The sequence below is a fragment of the Culex quinquefasciatus genome, chromosome 3 (assembly GCF_015732765.1).
Source record: "Culex quinquefasciatus strain JHB chromosome 3, VPISU_Cqui_1.0_pri_paternal, whole genome shotgun sequence".
NCBI classification, from domain to species: Eukaryota; Metazoa; Arthropoda; class Insecta; order Diptera; family Culicidae; genus Culex; species Culex quinquefasciatus.
Genome location: NC_051863.1, coordinates 171050379 through 171073083, shown reverse-complemented (window position 1 = coordinate 171073083; position 22705 = coordinate 171050379). Strand labels below are relative to the sequence as shown.

The 22705-nt window shown below is 38.8% G+C and overlaps 2 protein-coding genes across 3 annotated transcripts in view; one reads left to right on the top strand and one right to left on the bottom strand.

Annotated features, from left to right (window-relative positions):
- LOC6049148 (homeobox protein PKNOX1) overlaps positions 1 to 22705 on the bottom strand; it is a 140680-nt gene that overhangs the window by 108749 nt on the left and 9226 nt on the right. Inside the window, exons 1-2 of one of the 2 annotated variants that reach the window (XM_038258587.1) lie at positions 9017 to 9519; positions 8620 to 8902 (exon numbers count right to left, since the gene is read on the bottom strand). The gene's annotated coding sequence lies outside the window, so the exon portion shown is untranslated. Of the gene's footprint in view, positions 1 to 8619; positions 8903 to 9016; positions 9520 to 22705 lie in introns of those variants that run through there. The other variant, XM_038258588.1, reaches the window with a different exon arrangement.
- On the top strand, positions 1246 to 5505 carry LOC119769334 (uncharacterized protein K02A2.6-like). Its single transcript, XM_038261351.1, has 2 exons — positions 1246 to 5168; positions 5223 to 5505. The coding sequence occupies exons 1-2, from the start codon at positions 1246 to 1248 to the stop codon at positions 5503 to 5505; spliced, it is 4206 nt and encodes a 1401-aa protein (XP_038117279.1).

Genomic DNA, 22705 nt, shown 5'->3' with positions numbered 1-22705 from the left:
CCATTTGTTCAAGAGCTGAAACCAGTATTTGTCATGAAAAACATAATTTCTGCATGTGGATTCGGATCGCAGTAGTCGGTGTGATCGGAAGTGAAAATTTTTTGCCGCGTCGCGTTTTTTCAACTTTTGATAGATTTGAGATATTTTTGAGGAAAATCTTTAAAAATTTATGTGTTTCAGTTAAATTAGTGATTTTAATTCCAACGATTATAAAAGTTTCCATGCGTAGTGCCATAAAAGTCAAAAGAAGAGACTATGGGGAAGTGGCGTGCATTTGCAATCTTGTCGTGTTGGTGCCGTTGCTGTTCGGGAAAAAAAATCAATTCGGTGTTGTTGAAAAATCATTGTTAAATGATAGGGAAGACCATGGTGCTGGGTTAAGCTGCTTGATGGATTTCCAGCGACGAACAACCTCACAGCTGGACACCAGAACTCCGGTGAGAAAGTTCCATTTAGAAACTTGTCATACAACAACATGGCAACAAAGATTTTTTTCCTTTTTCAAATTATGTCAATGTCATGTTTTCCATGGCATGCTTGACTTTGACTCACACAATTTGTGGGTAGAATATCAATTTTAATTTGGACTGTTCATGATTTTTCTCATATATTTTGTCAACAAAACTTCAAATTTAGAAAAGTAGTAGATCATGGTAAACATAATTTTTATAATAGTTTTAAAAAATCATGGTATTTTTTCTTTGAGGAAATAATAAACTTTTCCTGCTATTTTCGTCTTTCATAACTTCTATATGTCCAAAATGTTAGTTTAGTTTCATATCTTTTTCAGTTCAAAGCCAGCAGTGAGGACCCGTAGTTAATTGTTTTGTTTGCTGATATATAATTGTACATGTCGAGCTTGATAATTTTTCTTAAAAAATTATTTATTATATATTCTAACATTCATACTGTTGGAGGACCACCCTGACGATGCCACGAATCGTCTGCGATGGCTCACTGCGTGACAGCTGTCATGCTCGTCGATGCTGACGTGGATCGAGAGAGAGGAGCAAGTCATCGTCGATCACTTCCTTTGAGGCCACTGCCCGAACAGGCCACGTTTTTCTTAACATTTTTTTGGAAGCAGTTTTAATAAAGTTTTAATAGTTTTGTTGTGATTAATTCACCTCGTTTATATCACAACAAAGTGGCGACGAGTATCGTAGCAGCCGGTCTCGCGTAGAAGTCGATTTCGCAAAGTTTTCGTCGGAAATCCGTCGCGACCGAAGTTGAGGTTAGAACGCCATGTCTACTTCACCGGTTCCACCGCCGCTCTCGCCGCATCAGCAACCGCAACAAGGGCCGCATCCGCCGACAACCAACGCGGCGTTGCTCCAGATCTTGGCCCAGCAGCAGCAGCTGATGACCGAGCTCGCGGCGCAGGTGAAGGGGATGTCGAGGGATGAAGTCGTGCTAGACTCACTCTCCAGCAACATCGCCGAGTTTGCGTACGATCCGGAACATGGGTGCACCTTTGACTCCTGGTACGCGAGGTATGCGGATCTGTTCGACAAAGACGCGGGCAAATTGGACGACGCAGCGAAGATCCGGCTACTCATGCGGAAGTTAAACCCAGCGGCCCACGAACGATTCACGAGCTTCATCCTCCCTAAAACGCCCAAGGACTTCAAGGAGTTCTCTGTGGTCGTGACGAAGCTCAAGACCATCTTCGGGACGCCAGTGTCCGTCTTCAACCGCAGATTCCACTGCCTGCAAATAACCAAGGACGACGCCGAAGATTTTGTGTCCTACTCTTGTCGGGTGAACCGGGCATGCGTCGACTTCAAGATCAGCGAACTCTCCGAAGAACAGTTCAAAACGCTAATCTTCGTGTGCGGACTGAAGTCTCCCCGTGAATCCGACATCCGCATGCGACTGATCACCAAACTGAACGAGCGAGCGGAGGTCACGCTGGAGCAGGTGGTCGAGGACTGCAAGAACCTGGTCAACCTCAAGAAGGACACCAGCCTCGTGGAGAAGCAGGGAGCACCTGCGCTCGTCCAGGAGGTGCGGCAAAGCAGATTCAAGGCGAAGCAGGATAAGCCGGACAAGCAGAAGCAGCAGCATTCATCCGAAGCTGGCCCCAGCAGTGGCCAACCCAGTGCTCCGTGCTGGTCGTGCGGGGGCATGCATTATTCAGCTGACTGCAAGTTCCGGGACCACGTTTGCCGCGACTGCAAGAAGAAGGGGCACAAAGAAGGGTATTGCGCCTGTTTTGCGAGGAAGGGGAAGAAGAAACCCCCGTCCAAGGGCGTGAAGGTGGTATCAGTCAAGAACGTCAGCCAGAGGAGGAAGTTTGCCGAGATCGAGATCAACCAGGTCCCGGTGCAGCTGCAGATCGACTCAGCGTCGGATATAACCGTCATTTCCGACCGGTGCTGGAAGCAGATTGGGAGTCCTTCCGGTGTCAAACCATCGTGCAGCGCAAAAACGGCCTCTGGGGCACCCCTTGACCTCGCACTGGAATTCTGGTGCGACGTGGAGATCAGCGGCATCACGAAGCGCAGCCTGTGCCGCGTCGTGTCTCCCAAAATCGACTTGAACATTCTTGGCGCTGACTGGATTAGTGCATTTGGGCTGTGGGACGTTCCATTCAGCTCGTTTTGCCGCAAAATCGCCGAGTCAGCCCCCGATGCCGTTCAAGCACTGCAAGCACAGTTCCCCAAAGTCTTCACCAGCGAAATGGGACTGTGCACCAAGACGAAAGTTCAGCTCGCACTCAAGGAGAACTCGAAGCCTGTGTTCCGTCCCAAGCGTCCCGTGGCGTATGCGATGCAGAGCGCCGTGGAGACCGAACTTCAACGACTGCAGGATCTCGGAGTTCTCGTGTCGGTGGATCACTCCGACTGGGCGGCGCCGATCGTCGTCGTACGGAAGCCGAACGGGTCCGTGCGGATCTGTGCTGACTTTTCCACCGGGCTGAACAGCTGCTTGGAACCAAACCAGTACCCGCTCCCTCTGCCGGAGGACATCTTTGCGAAGATGGCGGGTTGCAAACTGTACAGCCACATCGACCTGTCGGATGCCTATCTGCAGGTTGAAGTCGATCCGAAGGACCAACACCTGCTGACCATCAACACGCACAAAGGGTTGTACCGCTACACCCGCCTCACTCCGGGCATCACCTCTGCACCGGGGTCCTACCAACAGTTGATGGACACAATGGTTGGCGATCTCAACGGAACCTGTGGGTACTTGGACGACATCCTTGTCGGTGGCCACACACCGGAAGAGCACGATCGCAACCTTCAGCAGGTCCTCCGCCGTCTCGAAGAGTACGGCCTCACCGTCCGGATCGAAAAGTGCAGTTTCCGGATGCCTCAGGTCAAGTACCTGGGACAGATCCTCGATGGCGATGGTATCAGGCCGGACCCGGACAAGACTTCGGCCGTCGCAACCATGCCGCCGCCTCACGACGTCTCATCATTGCGCTCGTACCTCGGCGCCGTAAACTATTATGGCAAGTACATTCCGGAAATGCGCAAACTCCGGTATCCGATGGACCAGCTGCTCAAGGCGGGCGTCAAGTGGGAGTGGTCCGAGGCGTGCCAGCACGCGTTCAACCGGTTTCGTGATATTCTGCAGTCCCCGCTAGCGCTCACACACTACAACCCAAAACTGGACATTGTAGTCTCGGCGGACGCCTCACAACACGGAATCGGCGCGCGCATCGCCCACAAGCTGCCGGACGGCACCGTCAAGGCGATCTCGTACGCGTCGCGCAGTCTCACTCCCGCTGAAGCAAACTACAGTCAGATTGAGAAAGAGGGACTCGGACTCATCTTCGCTGTCACCCGGTTCCACCGGATGATTTTTGGCCGGAGTTTCACGCTGGAGACGGACCACAAACCGTTGTTGGCGATCTTCGGAAGCAAGAAGGGCATCCCGGTGTACACGGCGAACAGGTTGCAGCGTTGGGCACTAACTCTGTTGCTCTACGACTTTGCGATCCAGTACATCCGGACGGAGAGCTTCGGATACGCAGATGTGCTTTCGCGGCTGATAAACACACACATTCGGCCGAACGAAGAGTATGTCATCGCCGCGGTCGAACTCGAAGACTGCATGCAGGACATCGTGAAGCAGTCCCTGGCGCATCTGCCGATCACGTTCAAGATGGTCCAAGGCGGAACGAAAGCAGATCCGGTGCTCAAGCAGGTGATCCAGTTCGTGCAGACGGGTTGGCCAACAAACAGGACCGACCTCACCGATCAACACGTGCAGCAGTTCCACCAGCGCAGAGACAGTCTATCGTTGGTTTCCAACTGTCTCATGTACGGAGAGCGAACGGTCATTCCAGCCAAGTTCCGGGACCGTGTCCTCCATCAGCTGCACAAGGGTCATCCAGGAGTGGAACGAATGCGGTCGGTGGCACGTAACTACGTCTACTGGCCTGGTATCGACGAACACATCACCCAGCTTGTTCGTTCGTGCAACGAGTGCGCCAAAGCAGCAAAAACCAACCCCAAGACCAGCCTGGAGAGCTGGCCGATACCAACGCAACCGTGGCAGCGGGTGCATGCTGATTTCGCTGGCCCTGTGGACGGACTCTACTTTCTGGTCGTGGTCGACGCGTTCAGCAGATGGCCGGAGGTGGTGCCTACCAAGCGGATTACCACCACAGCCACGATCGCCATCTTCAGAGAAATTTTCTCGCGGCACGGCATGCCGGAGACGCTGGTAACCGACAACGGCACGCAGTTTACCAGCGAGGACTTCGAAGGCTACTGCAACAGCAATGGCATTCTCCATCTGAAGACACCGCCGTACCACCCGCAGTCCAACGGGCTCGCCGAGCGCTTCGTGGACACGTTCAAGCGCACACTGAAGAAAATAACCGCGGGGGGAGAGGCCCTCCGTCAAGCCATCGACACTTTTCTGTTGTGCTACCGATCCACTCCGTGTCGAAGCGCGCCGCAGAGCAAAACGCCAGCAGAACTTCTGCTGGGAAGACGGCTTCGCACATCGCTGGACCTACTGAAGCCACCGACGCCGTTCAACAAACCCGCAGATTCCGAGCAGGAGAAGCAGTTCAACCGCAAGCACGGCGCTAAGGCTCGGAACTACAACGTCAAAGATCTGGTTTGGGCCAAAGTTCATCGCAACAACACTTGGACTTGGGAGCCTGGCCAGGTGCTGGAACGGGTCGGCGCTGTTGTTTACAACGTGTGGCTGCCGAGCAACAAGATCTGATCCGGTCTCACTGCAACCAACTGCGGAAGCGCCACGAGTCCGAAGCGGTCGAGTCAACTGAAGAGCAGCAGCCAGCACAAATCCCACTCAACATTCTTCTGGATTCCTGGGGACTTCTTCAATCGGCGCCAGCTGAGCCAGCAGTTCAACAACCGGATCCAGAGCCACAACCATCGAGTTCGGGGAACGAGCTTCTCCCGGATCAGGAACCAGGGGTGGTTCCACGTCGCCCTCGCCCTCAACGAAGAGCTACTCCTCAGCAACACCAAGGACCATCTCGCACGTCTTCTCGTATACGAAGACCGCCTGTGAGGTACGATCCGTACCATTGCTATTAAAAGGGGGAGGTGTTGGAGGACCACCCTGACGATGCCACGAATCGTCTGCGATGGCTCACTGCGTGACAGCTGTCATGCTCGTCGATGCTGACGTGGATCGAGAGAGAGGAGCAAGTCATCGTCGATCACTTCCTTTGAGGCCACTGCCCGAACAGGCCACGTTTTTCTTAACATTTTTTTGGAAGCAGTTTTAATAAAGTTTTAATAGTTTTGTTGTGATTAATTCACCTCGTTTATATCCCAACACATACATATTAATTAATGTCAAACAATTATTTCAGCGCTGCTCCTAGCCTCATGCATATTTTTTATTTACATTTTAAGTTTACTAAGTTTTAGTTTAATTTCAATACTTCTAGCTTATAAAGCTTACGGCATTTTGAAAAATATTACCTAGATCCTCAACTAATCTTAATTTTTCAAATTTTGAGTCCAGTTTGTTAGCTTAATACTTTTTCAGTTTTTCATAAACTTTAGTTTGATAAAGAATTTATTATTTTCGGATCCATCTGGTGTCATCATTTAATGGATATTCTAAAGATCTTTGTTTGGTTACATGTATAATTTATAACATTGAATTTCAGGCCCAAGATTGGAACCATCTGGATGAATCCAAATTTTTGTTTTTCTTTTGTTATCTTCCAATTTTGGCATCAACAATATTTTTTTGTAATTTTACAAAATTAAACTAATAATTTAAATGAATTGTGCTTTTTAATTGCCAATAGTAACGTATTGTGTTCATTCATTCAGTCGTTCTAATTTTCTTAACAATAAATTACTATAATTGCTGTCAAAATCGGTACATATTATTGAAACTATGCCTTGACAGCTGTTTCGAAGCTTTTGTTCTCTAGACTCCACAATTCCATCTGAAAGAGTTTTGTTTTCAGCCGTGGCACATTTTTCTGTTTGCACTGATATTTTGGTTTTTTTTAATAAAAATTTATGATACTCAAAAACAAATAAATTTTAATTTGCGTTTATTAGTATTATTATTCCATGTTTTACTAAATTTATCACAATTGCCCTATTTTTATTTTATTTCCTTGAGTTTTATAAATTTTATGGCAAAATTATGTAAAAATCAAATGTAGAATGAAAAGGATTCGATTGTTTTATTGCGGTGTAATGGTATAGAAATAATTTAATTGTTATAAGTATTATTTTGTTGCTCCCCTCCCACTAACATTTACACACACGATCCTCTGTAATTCTTTAAGAAAAATGTCGACTCGGTCCTAACCAGGTCCCAGCACCGAAAAGGACCTAATAAAAATAATTCTATGAAAAAAAAGTATTTTTTTTTGTTGAATAACATTGATTTTTCCAACATCTTTGTATTTTCCAAATAAAAGAATAGAAGCTTCGAAACAACTTGTTGAGTTTTTATAGTATTGTGATATTTGTTTGATTTATTCTCATAATACATTGATATCTCTTATAATTATTAACATTGATTATACATTTTTTAACCATACATGATTATATTTCAAACGCCTAACCCCCCCAAAAAAAAAAAAACTAACCCCTCTCAAAAAATATCCCAGGGCCTTCATATATTTTATGGACTGGATGAGGGAGTCGTGGATCGCCTGGCCCAAGTCACATGAATGTCATTGTCTATTTAATCATATCATAACAAATGGTTGGATAGAAAATGATAATCTTTTAAGGTCCTTAAGATATAAGTCGGTTACTAACCAAACCGTCTCAGTTGAAACATACTGTGGTCATGGCCAAGTCCTGCCAAGACGGGGGTACTAATACATACATACATACATACAAAAACATAATTTCTGCATGTTATGATTGTGGATTATGCAATTTTATGATTGTGGATTATGGATTAATTTTACTCACAGTTTTGATAAAAATATTTCTCATCAGAAAATATATAAAAATACATTTTCTTGTAGTTGAATGATTTTTTACATGCAGTCAAGCTGCTAAATGATCTTCACACTTATTTAAAACAATAATGTTGATGTCCTATACAATTTCGTTGCATAATATTAATTGAAACCAAGATCATAACAATTTTCAATAAATTTAAAATTTCCCGAAAATTGCCGGGATTTTCCGGGAAATTGGCTGAAAATTTCCCGTTTCCCGGGAAATTAGTAACCCCGGGAAATTGAACGTTCTAACCCCTTCCCATCAAGAGCAAAATCGAGTTTTTTTTAATTTTTACCATACTGGCTTGACAAAGTGGATGAAAATTGAAGGCATATCATCATATAACTCATATAGGATTCTGCAAGAAGAACAAATTTAATTCTAAAGTTTTCTAATGATTTAAACTGTAACTGTAGTAAACAAATTATGGTTAAATAGGAAAAAATTGAAGCCTGATTGTGGAATAATATCAGAATTATGAACAATAAAAAACCAAACAAAAAAGAACTACGTTATACATAAAAGGTGTCCAAAGAATGCAAAAATATTTCACAAACACGCTCCAAATATTTGAAAAGCTTGTGTTTTGACTTCATAAAAACATAGGTTCAAGTAATAAACACAAGAAGATTAATTTTCAAGGTAGATTAAACGCTTCAATATTTCATTCAAAAGCTGGTCATCATCATCAGGGGTGACATTGGGTCAAACAAATTTCAGCATTCAGCACAATTTTCAATAAATTATAAATTTCCTCGGAACTTTCGGGAAATTTGTTGAAAATTTACCCATTTCTCGCAATTTTTGTAAACCTGGGAAATTTGACGCTCTATGCATATCTTGAAACCACTTAGAAATACTTACTGATCGCTGATCGTAAATAAGAGATATAGACTAGAAATTAACAAAATGCATAATCCAACTTTTTTTCAAGTGCACAAATTTTGAAAACTTTTAGATAAATATTGACATTTTATAAATACATTAGGTTTCCTAAAACTCAAATTGATGAAACGCGAACGAAATCCGTCACTCATTCCACCGACCCCTTGCACACCAAGAGGAAGAAATCTGTGCGCTCGGGAGGACATCCACCCAGAGCTCGCCTCCCAGCGAAGCGAAAGGAAAACAAATAAAATCTAATTGCATAAATGGCGGCGCATTTTCCACGCGAAATTCGCACACTTACAGCATCTCAGCATCCACGCTCTAGCAGCATTCCGGCACCCTCACTTCCCGGCGGCCTTTCTTTTTTTGCGATGTCCAGACCAACGGCCTTATTTCACTGTTTTTTTTCTTCGTATTTTTTTTGGAAGCTGTCAAACTATTCTTCTTTTTGTTAGATTCGAGACATTTGTATCACTATCACACTATCACTTGGAGCGAATTTCGCTCAACAGGAACTGAAATTATCCTCACTTTCTGAATTGATCGGATGTTCACAGACGGATTTGGGGCAAGTCCTCCGATATCTGCAAGTAGATAGAAAACAACAAATCGGCGTAAGTGATTGCAGCTGAGATTTCTCCAAAGTCTGGAGTGAAAAATTGATTGATTGAGTAGCGTCGAATGAAGAAAGAACTCACACACTGAGAAAAGCGTTCGCGTAGTGGAATCCTTCGCCTTGAGTGGAAGCTCGAGAGGTGATTTTTGCCCCCGTGAACCGACGTCCAAATCTCGTCCTGACTGACTGACGGTTGGCGAGAGAAGACAACACACTTTTAGCCCCCCAAAACGAAACCCCACCAACACACAAAATATGTATAAATATCCTTCGAGAGTCCTGGCCTGGCACTAAATTTACAAACACCAATACAGACTCAAACAAAAAAAAAAACGAAGAAGCAAAGAACTGCCGGGAGAAAGTGAGATGTGACAGTGACGATGAGATGGGATCAAAGAGAAAACAGCATCCGACAGGACGTCAACATTGGGTTCGGTTTTTTTGTTGTGAGTGTGCGAGGGGTGAGGTTCTCAGCAGGACCCACGATGAGTTCCACGAAAGACAGACGCGCGCGTTCGTTTTGGTTTGCTTTTGGAGTGTAAATAACGGGGAAAATCGAGAAACACGTCCGTTCGCGACGGTGTCTGCGGTGAGACTGTTTGGTGGGACTGTTGTGTGAATGAAACAAGGATGAATGGTGGGTGATGGCGGTGGTGGGGGGTACTGAGGGTGGAAATTACGGTATGATGGGAGAACGGGTTCTGGTGTACGATAGAGCGGACTATGGAAGAAGAGAGCAGCAGACATGTGCTTTGGGTGGAGAGAAGTGATGGCAAACTTTTCTGGATGAAGATGAAAGATTTTGGGGATTTTTAGATTCTAAAAGTCAACAGATTGTCGTCAATTTATAGTTCGGTGAAATAACGTTAATTTATAGATTGGTGAAATAACAGCATAATGTTTTTAAGGATTCTTTTTTCTTTGCCTCATATTTATATATCAATTAATGGTAATTTAGATATTTTGTTTTTTCGCCACAGATCAGAATTTTGCGTTGAAAAACATCTATCAAACATATTTTCTATTTTGCATCTGTATTCTTTAATATCAAGGATGAATTTGTTTATGAATTTCTCGTTTTTATATGAAATTTATATAAAAATTACTGAATTTAAATTTTTCATACGACTGTTTCAAATGATTGGTTGAAAATTTATAAAAAACCCTTTTGAGTGTTGGCATAACTTCGAATAATACAGCAAAATTTAAGACCAACTTCACATAGTCGATTGTCACACAAAACTTTTGTTCATAGATATTGTTTATTACAATATTTAAAGAAAAATAAATTAATGATTGAAAATGCATAGTGAAAATATATTTTATTGTGCATAATATAGAAAGAAAACTTAAAGCAGTTTGAGCTATGTTAATATCAAATTTGCATATTTTTTAAATATTGATGACCAAATTGCATATGATGTCGAGAAAATTAAAAAATATATAAGTATGATTTTATAATGTTGTGTAGACTCGATTATCCGCAGGTTTGTATGGGTCGTCAGATAATCGAATCATGACAAAACAAATATTTCGCAATTTTTTATTTTCTTATTTTTAACATCAAATTCGAGTTCTGCGACCCCAAATTTAAATATTTCGGTGTCTTTGAAATTGGAAAATGCATATTTTAAATAGAAAATCACCACCATCTTAATTTTTAAAATTCTAAATCATTTTAGAGTAATTTTTTTAGTCATACTTAAGCACAATAAATAAAAATAAGACAACGAAAATAAATGTTTTTTTCGTGATTTGATTATCCGAACATTTGATTAACCGAAGTGGTTTTTTTTTTCAAGGCCTTCGGACATTCGAGTCTGGACTGTACAATAAAATATGTTATAAGGATTATTTTATTCAATTTGGTTTGAAATACTTTAAAATATTTTGGAAGAAAAAATTATAAATATTTTGTAATGTTTTTAATATTCATTTAAAATTATTGCTAACATTTGTAATGTTGCATAAATGCAATTTTACCTAAACTTTTTTGAAATATTCAAGTTTTGGTGGATCATTTGATAAGAATGTGTTTCGTTTTGGAGATATTTTAGCAAATTCATATTCTTAAAACTCAGTAAAACAAGGAAAGCTGAATTGTTAGTTCAGTAGATAAAAATTCTATGAAAATTTACAAAATTGAAAAAAAATCATATATTTTATGTTTTGCATGACCTACTACTAACTTTTTCGGTAGCTACAATTGCCGCAAAATTCCAATTAATAATTGAATTCATGGAGGTTTACCCTTCCTTTTCATATCTTCAGTACTTCAATCATTCAAATATTTAAATTTCATAAAAAAGGCAAGAGGAATCTCTATAATTCTCGTTATAATTCACCCTTCTCTTAGTAAAACAATAGAAATTGTTGGGAAATATTTGATTCTTGGAAATGGATTATTTTAGGTTGTGGAATTTGATCTTGAATGGGACTGTGGAATGGATTACTCTGACGAATGAGATTCTGATGGTGACTGTAAAATTAGTTGAAATATTAACAACATTTAAATTCAAGCTGTAAAACGCCTTTTTACAATGAAATTGTAAAAAAATATAAAATAGTTGGTCATTAATGGCGGATTATTATTTGAAATGAAATTTCATTTCAAAAGTTAAATTTAAAAAGAAAATAATTTTATGTTTTTCAAACCAAAATTGCAACAATGTAGAACACGTAAATTTTAAGTTTCCTGGAAAACTGAAAAATATGTTTCAAATCTCGAGATATTTGTTATACGGTAACAATTTTTCAACACATTTGCTAAGTTTTTAAAGTTTGAAATCATAGAATCAGTTTATATACATTAACTGGTGGTAATGTTGACTACATGGACCTCAGTTTTTAGAGGTAGCCTTAAAGCATTTGAAATTTAGAAAATGTTATTTAGATTGTTGCCCTTTGAATTTTAAATCAACCCCAATCCGTAATACAATGTGTTTCAGATGAAATATGTTTCTTATAACTTTCTTTTTTTAACCTAATTTATTGACAGACTTGAAGTAAATACAAAATATGTCTGTGATAAGTCCGCAGAAAATTTTATCGATATCTCAGCAATTAAAGGTCCGATTTTCATTGTTAAAACATGAAACATTCGTGAAATTTTGCGATCTTTTCGAGAACAATATTTTGATTTTTTTAAATCAAGACTATCATTTTAAATGGGTGTAATATTCAATGTTTTGCCCTTTTAAAATGTTAGTCTTGATTTAAAAAAAACAATTTTGCATTAAAACAATAACTTCAAATTTGTTTTTACATGAAATTTTTTTTTTTTCCAAAAATCACTATTTTTTCAAAAATTTATAACTCGGAGGCAGATTTTTTGACCATGTTTCTCTATAGGTCAAAAGTTGCGGATTTTTGTCCCCTAAAACATATTAAAAAATCTCGAAAATCAAAGAATACGTATTTTGGGAAATTGAGTTTTTGTGAAAAAAAATTGATTAAAAATCTGCAATTTTTTTTCCGTGTACCTATTTTGTTCTCAATAGTCCTCAACAATACCTACAACTTTGCTGAAGACACCAAATTGATCAGAAATTTCACTCAAAAGTTACAGCTGTTTGAATATTTACATACCATTTTTGTATGGATAGCAGTCAAAATTGTATGGAGACTTGTATGGGTGAACCAACGACCCAAAATAGCTTATTTGGTCATCGGGAAGGCCCCCACAAAGTTTGAGCCAAATCAAAAAATACAAAAAATAAAAATGGTCGAAATCGGCCGATTTCGTAAAGAGTTGCTTTCCTAAAAAATGTGTATAAATGTGAACCTGATGAATATTCATCAAAGACTGATGAAAAATCATCATTTTCTGGGGGAAAATTATTCAATTTTTAGACACAACATCTGTCACCATTTCCTGATGAATATTAGCATCATTTTTTTCTGTGTTGCAAAATGCTCATTTATGCATTTTAATAAAAATAAAGTCTGCTTAACTGCCCATAATTGAAAAAACGGCTGTTATCCACTTTTGGCAAATTCGAGATTTATGCGCCAGGTGGTAGAGGATGTTCCATCGCATCTTCTGAAACTTGAATTTCAACCAAAAAATGTGTTTAGTTTGGGCTGCCGATGCGAAAAACCAAACGGCTAATATCCAATTCCCCTTTGAAATTGCCGTGGCGAAGAATTGGTGACAAACACAAAAACGCGTTTTTCTCGGAATACTTGATTTATGGGCAGTTAATAAAACAAAATATTTTGGGACTACAACTTAGGAAAAAAATATTTTGCAATTTCTCGATAGTACCACAATTGTTACGATGTATGAATAATTTTTTGATACTTTCAGTTTCTTAATTTCAAAAATCAGAAATTTAAAGAAATTTTAAATTTAGGCTAGAACCGAGAGACAAAAACATTAAAGTTTGATTGTACTTATTTCAAAATGTCTCACCAGTTTTAATCAAATTAGGAGTCCTGATTCAGGAAAAATTCTTCCATAACCAATCCTGCAACACTGCTGTCAGCATTAAATTTTCCCACCCCCTCGACGCTTCCCACTACACACTCACAACAAATCACCAGAAGCGGCGGAGAGAACGTATATTTTTCCGACTCTCTCGCGCCCTCCCATCTTACTGACTTCACTCAAAGAATGGCGCCCACGAGAGAGAGAGTGAGAGAAGATGAGGGAGAAAGTAGTGAGTAACTCATTTTCCCGACTTTTCCCTCCCAACGCATTAGCATCAAGCATGCCATGATATTCGCGCACGCACACACTGTTGGTGGTGGTGTTTGCATAAATCAGTGCGCGCCCCTGTGCGAGAGAGGGAGCAGAGAGAAGAGAGTGCAGAAGTGGAGAATGAGTTTGAGTGAAGATTTAGGGAAAGGCGGAATCATATTTATGGATTTCCCATTAAGCGACGAGCGACGAAGGACGCTGATGTGAGTGCGATGTGATGCGAAATTTGGCTGTGTTTGACGTTTCTCGAGAATGGTTTCTGGTGGAAATTGCAATCTTGCTGGGGTAATTTATTAAATAAGGGAGTTGTAGACGATTTATTTATTTGTTTAAGGAAGGTTAATCAAACAAATTAATTGAGACTCTGTCATGAGCTTTCAAAAATGTTCAAGCTTAATATTTGGTTCAAAATAAATGAAACAAATTAAAACAAACTTTCAAACACTCTCATTCAATATACAATTAATACCACCCGGCTCAAACTTGATCATTTTTAATTAGAAAACATTAATGCATATGCTTCCACCCTCATCCCTCTCACCGAAAATCCACCCTACTTTCTCCCCCAGCCAAAGTACTCGCCCTTTCCTAATCGCAACATGAATTTTCACGCCTAACCACCGCAAGCCGGAGAAAGGTAAAGAGAACCGTAGAGGCGTCAAGACGGAACTTTCCAGGAGTTAATCTTTCATTCCACAACACTTATTTCGCTCATATTCTGGAGGGTGTGCTCTCGGCACCCTACTCTAGTCACCGGGAAATTTTCCTCCAGTTTGAGATGCAAAGAGGTATAGGCAAGTACATACTACAATTCTTAAACATATTGGGATGTTTACAAAAATGTTGACTGATGATTTTGACTGAGTTTATTAGTAGCAAATATTTGAATCTCGAGTTATTTAATTCAAATAAAAATCATATTCTAAGAAACCGTCAGCTGCCGACTGAAAAATTTATAAATATTTAAAATGTTTTAAAATACACTTTTCTCAATTTAAAATACATTGCCATTCCATTTTTAGCATTCTATTTTGTCTACCTCCCATTTTGGCAACACCCGTTTTTGACAACATTGAATGAAAAAAAAAAACACACGCACACAACACCTCACATTTTTGATAAATTTAGGTCTTCTAATTCTTTTGGTAGGTTTTGAAATTCAGTTATTCTACGTCAAACAAGAAGGATCCAAATCCAAATGGAAAGTGCTTCAATTAGAGCCATATTTTTGCGAATTAGATGTTTCTTTCTAATTTTTTAAGAGGTTAGGCTTTACAGGACAAACATGCTGAGGTCCGTAAACACTACCTGAATATTTGGAAATGTCCAATGAAAATTTCATTTTCTGATTTGTAGGTCGCGGGACCAAACAGCTCATCTCTGAACATATTTAGTCTGATTCTTTGTAATATTTTACATAATATATAAAAAAATGCGAATATCCATTAGGGACCATCCATAAACCACGTGGACACTTTTTTGAGAATGGGTTACCTCCCCCCCGCCCTCTTGGTTTTTTCGCCATACTCCCCCCCCCCCCCACTAAAGTGTCCACGTGGTTTATGCATTGTCCCTTAACAGGATTCTGAGGTACAGTAAACAGTAATTTTCTAACACAGTAAAACAGAGTGAATTTTGGAAGGCTAAAAAATGTAATGGTTAAATATTGCCTATTTTTTTGAGAAATTTTACCTTAAACAATGTGGAAGGAAGTTAAATACAAATGAAAGTAATTCAAAGTTCACCGTTACCAGTTTGTTTTTATTCATATTTTTTTTCGATGTTCAGTATCGCATATTTTATTGTTTTCGCTAAAACTTTTGTTTACGAATGATTGCATTGATTGCAAAACAACAGAAAAATAATTGCATCGGCCAAATAGAACCTTTTAACGAAGTTCTTGAAATAAAAATAACACCTCTATTTGATAAAAAAAATCGATCATCAACATTTCTTTCTGTTTGATACACAATTATCATTCCGGTAAAAGTTTTGACGAATTTGAGACAAAAATAAAATCGGCTAAATCGTCCGTGATTCAATATTGAGCAAATGCAATTGAATATGCAATCCCAAAATTTGACAAAACTCAAATTTTGGGTTAAAAGTAAGAATATAAAATAATCGAATAATCAAAATTTGGATAACCGAAATTTCAGATAATCGAGACTTTGGATCATCAAGTCTGAACAATATATTGTTGCATAAATATTTTTTTTCGCAGATACATATGTCTTTGTTTTTCCAGTAACATAGATTAAAACAAATAGATTGTCTTCCTATAAAACTTTCAACAAAATTAAAAAAAACTCATGCATGTAAAAAATAAGTTCAAGATCAATTTATTTTAAGTATTTCATTTTTAAAAATACAGGACAAAAACAGTTACATCACTTTTTTTTCTAAATAATAAGGCTGGTACAAATCCCACCTCTTCAAATGTTGGCTGGAAAAATCAGAGGACAAAAAATATATTTTTTTCGTAAAACTTCAAATTTCAATGGGAATTTAAACGCAATCAGCTGAAATCAATTTAAAATGCACTCTTCTGCGTTTTTAAATCATTTTTAGCATGTTTGGGATGATCTAAACACCTTTGGAATTTTCAAAAATTGTCGATGTTTATTATCGCAAAAATTTTTTTTTTCGCTCAAATTTTGGTTTTCGTCAAATCTTACAAATTTTTAAACTAATGATTGCAAAACAACTGTAATAGTAGTTTTTGCAACAAGTTGCAAAAAGAGGATTTTTTCAGCACGAGTCATACATTTATCCAACGAGGTTCACCGAGTTGGATAAATACGTCGAGTGCTGAAAAAATCAAGTTTTGCAACGAGTTCCATACAACATTTTTTGCAATTCCAAAAAAACACACACTGAGTGAAATTTTATGTCAAATTTTCATGTATTTTGTCAATAAATCGTTTAAATAAAAAAAAATCGAAACAAGTGCTGAAAAGTTCAACTTTTCAGCACCCATTTGAGTGCTGAAAAGTAGAACTTTTCAGCATTTATTTTGAAAAGTGTTGCTATTCGATTCTTTTATTTTTGGTACAGAAAAGTAGGCTATTTCGTCGTTCAAGAGTAACAGGAAAAGTAAGTAGTTTCACGACGGAATTGCAAAAAATGCATTTTAAAACACTGTTTCCATGCAAATGTTGAAACTATGGCTTGTTATTTCAATTTTTATATTTCTATTTCGCCTATCGTGCGACATATCAAACTTCATGGAATTACAAGCCATGCACACTGGAACCAACAAAAAGCCGACTGGACCATATCTGGCCACTCTGGAACCGGTCCCGGATACCCTGGAAGAGGCCACCCAAGTAACATTTTTAAACCAACTAGCCACCACCAAGTTTTATTAAGGTTTTATTGTAGCATCTTGATTGCTTAACCGTTTTATTTGGACATTCACCGCAACCAACAAGCAAGAGCTAATTAATAGGTTCTAACAGGGTTTTATGCCTCGGACATAAAACCGGGTGGAAATAAAAGCCGATTGGCTTTCAATAAGGTTTTATGAAAGTTTCAATAGAGGCTTGAAAACCAGATGGCAATGGCATGCCAAACGGTTTTATCGCATGCTTTGTTAAAACCTAGGGTGTTGTAGCTGTCAAATGCCATTAGGCATGTAAAAAGCTCACTTAAAACCATAAGCTCCTAAAAGAGCATTTATCGCGGCCAAATAGCAGTGCATAAATATGGCGCTAAACGCGTGCTCTGATTGAATATGATTGACCGCCATCTTGATTGAAAAAATAGAAAACTGAATAATTTGATTTAAATTTGATGAAAACACACATTTATGCTGAATGTCTGGTATGATTAATATAGCGATAGATGTTTAAAAATATTTTGAACATTTTTTTCAAAGAATTGCAATAAAATATTTTTCAACTTTAACACTATGATTACAAAATATTGATTTTTGATAAAGCGAGTTGAATTTTTTGGCTTTATCTCCCCTACATTTATCAATAAAATTTCAACCACAGCTGAATTTGTGCCATAAATTGCGAGAAATAAGCTTTCAAATTATTTGGATAACCATCGCCATTTTAGACAACCATCTCCATAATTTCATTTGGCAAGACGAAGACTTATTTTTGCCCAAATAAAACCTATTTGGCATAAGACGTTTGAAGACGTATGAAATGTAATTTTTCCATAACTCCTGACTAGGTTTTAACAAAGGTTTTATCAAGGCTTTGAGGATGTTGTTAGGATTCAGTTGTAAAGCCTTGAACTCCTATGTAGGTTTTATAAATAGACCGTAGCAACCTTTTGCGGAGGTCCTTTTGGGTTTTAATTGGGGTTTATCAAGGTTCTGGGGAGTTTGTTACGACCAAGGGGTTTTAATGTTGGTTTTTGCTGAGTCTGGAAGTTGGAGTGAATAAAAGTTACAGCACATTCTTATAAGCCGTCTGGGTCTTATAGACCCTTACACCTTAGGAAGGTTAAGTAATACTAAAAAAATCATAAACTCTTTAAAATTAAATGCAGCGCAATATTTATTTTCAATTGGTGAGAGAAATAACATTTATACCAGAAACTATAATTTAATTTATTGGCAGGGAATCCCAAAATTTTAATTCTGTTGATTGGAGAATGTTCAGGTAGCCCAAATCTATCATACCTTGATGAAACTGAAGCGTTTACTAACATCAACTTCAGACATGTCGAGTTGTGTTATATTTAAAATGCAAAACTCAGCTTAAAATATATTTGTAATGCAATTGTTTTATTTTTTTTTTCAAATTGAAAAAAGAGTGGTTTGGACAAAATAAATCAGATTTAAAGATTAATAGGTTTCATTTGAAAATCAGTATTGGAGAAATCCTCTCTCAAAACTCCTAATAAATAAAAAATACTCAGACATCCCTAAACATCCACACTCGATGTAGGGATGCTTGCTTGCGCCAGAACCTCAAGAATCGTCAGAATACCAAGGGCATCGTTAGTTAGTTGAGAGAGGGGTGAAAAACAAGAGGGTGCGAGTCAAGTCAAGTGCCGCGTGGGAGGTGGATTTGGAGAGAGGGTGGTGGATGGGTGAATTTTTATTACCCTCTGCAGAACATAGCAGCAGCCGGAGAAAGATGAAAGAATGCGGCGAAATGAGCGAAAAGAAGTGTGTGTGTGTGTGTGTGTGGGCCAAAAGCATCATACTTTTTCCCTTCTGCACACTTGTTATTATAATTTTTCTGCCCCGCCACCCTCACTCATGATCTCTTCACCTCCCTCGGCTTGGCCCCATCTGACTTTTGGCTGATTTTATCCTTTTTTTCCAGTCATCATCCCTTGCCTCGTCGTCGTCGTCACTGTGTCGTAGTGTGTCGTTATGATTGCATAAGTAAAGACGACCTCAGCTGGCATACATTTCGAAGCCAGGCCCGCTCCAGTCTGGTGAGGAAAACAGGCTGGTGAAGTGGATGCTGGCTGGCTTGCTGGACCAGTTAGAACGAAATGAGTTTGGGAATAAAGAAGTCAAGGCGAGTGCTGATCTGGTTGTTTTGCTTATTTTCTGTTCTTATTTGAATTAAAATTTGAAATTTAGAACATTTTTATATTTTTTCCCTTAAACTGGAAAATCAAATGTCAGATTACAACTCAACTCAACTCAACTCAACTCAACTCAACTCAACTCAACTCAACTCAACTCAACTCAACTCAACTCAACTCAACTCAACTCAACTCAACTCAACTCAACTCAACTCAACTCAACACAACTCAACTCAACTCAACTCAACTCAACTCAACTCAACTCAACTCAACTCAACTCAACTCAACTCAACTCAACTCAACTCAACTCAACTCAACTCAACTCAACTCAACTCAACTCAACTCAACTCAACTCAACTCAACTCAACTCAACTCAACTCAACTCAACTCAACTCAACTCAACTCAACTCAACTCAACTCAACTCAACTCAACTCAACTCAACTCAACTCAACTCAACTCAACTCAACTCAACTCAACTCAACTCAACTCAACTCAACTCAACTCAACTCAACTCAACTCAACTCAACTCAACTCAACTCAACTCAACTCAACTCAACTCAACTCAACTCAACTCAACTCAACTCAACTCAACTCAACTCAACTCAACTCAACTCAACTCAACTCAACTCAACTCAACTCAACTCAACTCAACTCAACTCAACTCAACTCAACTCAACTCAACTCAACTCAACTCAACTCAACTCAACTCAACTCAACTCAACTCAACTCAACTCAACTCAACTCAACTCAACTCAACTCAACTCAACTCAACTCAACTCAACTCAACTCAACTCAACTCAACTCAACTCAAGCTCAACTCAACTCAACTCAACTCAACTCAACTCAACTCAACTCAACTCAACTCAACTCAACTCAACTCAACTCAACTCAACTCAACTCAACTCAACTCAACTCAACTCAACTCAACTCAACTCAACTCAACTCAACTCAACTCAACTCAACTCAACTCAACTCAACTCAACTCAACTCAACTCAACTCAACTCAACTCAACTCAACTCAACTCAACTCAACTCAACTCAACTCAACTCAACTCAACTCAACTCAACTCAACTCAACTCAACTCAACTCAACTCAACACAACTCAACTCAACTCAACTCAACTCAACTCAACTCAACTCAACTCAACTCAACTCAACTCAACTCAACTCAACTCAACTCAACTCAACTCAACTCAACTCAACTCAACTCAACTCAACTCAACTCAACTCAACTCAACTCAACTCAACTCAACTCAACTCAACTCAACTCAACTCAACTCAACTCAACTCAACTCAACTCAACTCAACTCAACTCAACTCAACTCAACTCAACTCAACTCAACTCAACTCAACTCAACTCAACTCAACTCAACTCAACTCAACTCAACACAACTCAACTCAACTCAACTCAACTCAACTGTTAGTACTTATTTTTTCCATATTCTGTTTGGCAACCATTAATTTCGTTATCACTTCTAAGTGACTCAATTATGTATTACTCCACGAAACAAAAATCCAAACAGCCACACAGTCGAAAAGTGTCCACGGGAATCGTGGCGGAACTGTCAGGCCAGAGAGCTTCCCACTCCAGCTCAGCTTCATGATCGCAGTGGAGCGGGGAGGAGAGGGTGGGGCAAACGCTTATAAATACAGGCGTAATTTATTCATTCTCTGCGCCGCGCTTGAATACGATATGAATTGCTTAGGCATGTCCTCTCTGGATTTTGCTCTCACCACTACTACACTTGTTTGGCCGCGACATTTGCCTTCGAGTGACAACATTCAAGTGTAAGAGTGAGCAAGAAAAGGAAAGAGGGAGAAGGGGGAGGAGCCTCTCGGTTTTTTGCCTCGTTCGACTGCCTACTTAATATTTAAGTGCATTTATTAATAAAGATATGATAAGAGGAAAGTTTAAGCCTGTCCCGGGGTCTCCGGAGTGAGTGGAATGGATTATAAGATTGCATCGAAAACAGAGAGAGAAAAAAAGGCGAAGGCAACTTCTTCATTTTTGTCGCATGGATTATGGCAGGTTTCTGCTGCTGATTTTCGCTTGCTCGCCTCTTATTCATTTGCGATTATGATGATAATGATGTCGATGGGGATCAGGATTAGCATTCGAATCGGAGTACTGCTACTGGTCACTGACTAGTTTAGGTCGTAACTTGTCATTAGCCTTAATTCGGCGGTGTCACTTGAAGTGATTAAATCTGCGATACATTTAGGTTACATAATCTTTATTATTTGAATATATTTTCGTTTGTTTTCATTGACAAAGCTAAAAATATTTTAAAATTGAATCACCTTATTTTTGGCTCCCTCGTATCACTGAGGAAGGGATTTAAAATCACTGGGAAAAATGAACTTCTTCAGTAAGCATCCCAGACCCACTTTTATGTATACTCATCTACTCAGAACTTAACTTTAAGTAAATTTCTGTGTGGGTGGATTGAAGTAGCCTTTTTTGACAATCGATTCTCTCGGAACTCGTGGGACCAATTTTATCCAGATCAGTGACATTCGATCTGTCATAAACATTTTTTGAGAAAAACTTTGGGTTTGTTGCCATTCTTACCAAAGATTTTTTTCATTTTTTATTTATTTGCGTCTAAGGACCACTTGACTCACGAGTCTTTCGGGATCGATCTTTTAAGTTTTGTCAAGGACTTGACAAATTACGTTGACAAATAATGTTGGGCCATGCAAAAAAGGGGTTTGTCCCACCACCCGATTCAATTTCTTTTACAAAAGTAAGATTAGAATTACAAATTTTAAAGAAAAGCATTTGAAATTCAATAAAAAAGGAAATTTAATAAACTAATCTCAATTCGCAGAAAGAGGTATATCATTAAGCGATGTATTTTTCTGCAAACTTTAATTTTTTCTTTTGATTTGGTTGAAAAGCAAATTCTGTTTTTTTTTGTCCTTTGCAAAAAGGATTTATTTTTTTAGTTTCATGGGTTTCCTGTCAAATTAAAAAAAAATAACTTAATCAGAAAAAACTATTTATTATATATTATGTATAGAACAATTCCATGTCAAATAGGGAATCGGTTGTACCGGACTATCTCCGATTTTAATGAAACTTTGTAGACAGGTTATCCTACGCTTACGTAAGCCATTTTTGTGTATAATTAGCCAGTTTCACTCGATAATGACATTTGAGAAGGGCGTAAGTGTTTTGAATATTTTTGGAATTCGTGATTTGAATATTTCTGTATCTCGAAGCCATTGCATCGTATCTAAAAGTGGTCAGAGACTAACTTGTAGGAAATTTGACGAGCTTTTCAAAAAAATACACTGAAAGAAAAAAACATGCCACTTTTATGAGATTTTTAGATGTTTAAGTTTAAAAGTCAAATTTAAAGTGAGCCCACGATGTTTTTTCGTTCAATTTTTTGTGAAAATAACCTAAGATGTTACAAAAAGGCTCACGAAAAATGCAGGATGGAGCAACTCACCTAAAAAATACAAAAATCATTTACTAAAACTGTTTTTTTAAGTGCTCTAAACGTCAAAATTTTCAAAAACCGAGTATGGGAATCGATTTTCCAGACAAATTTACA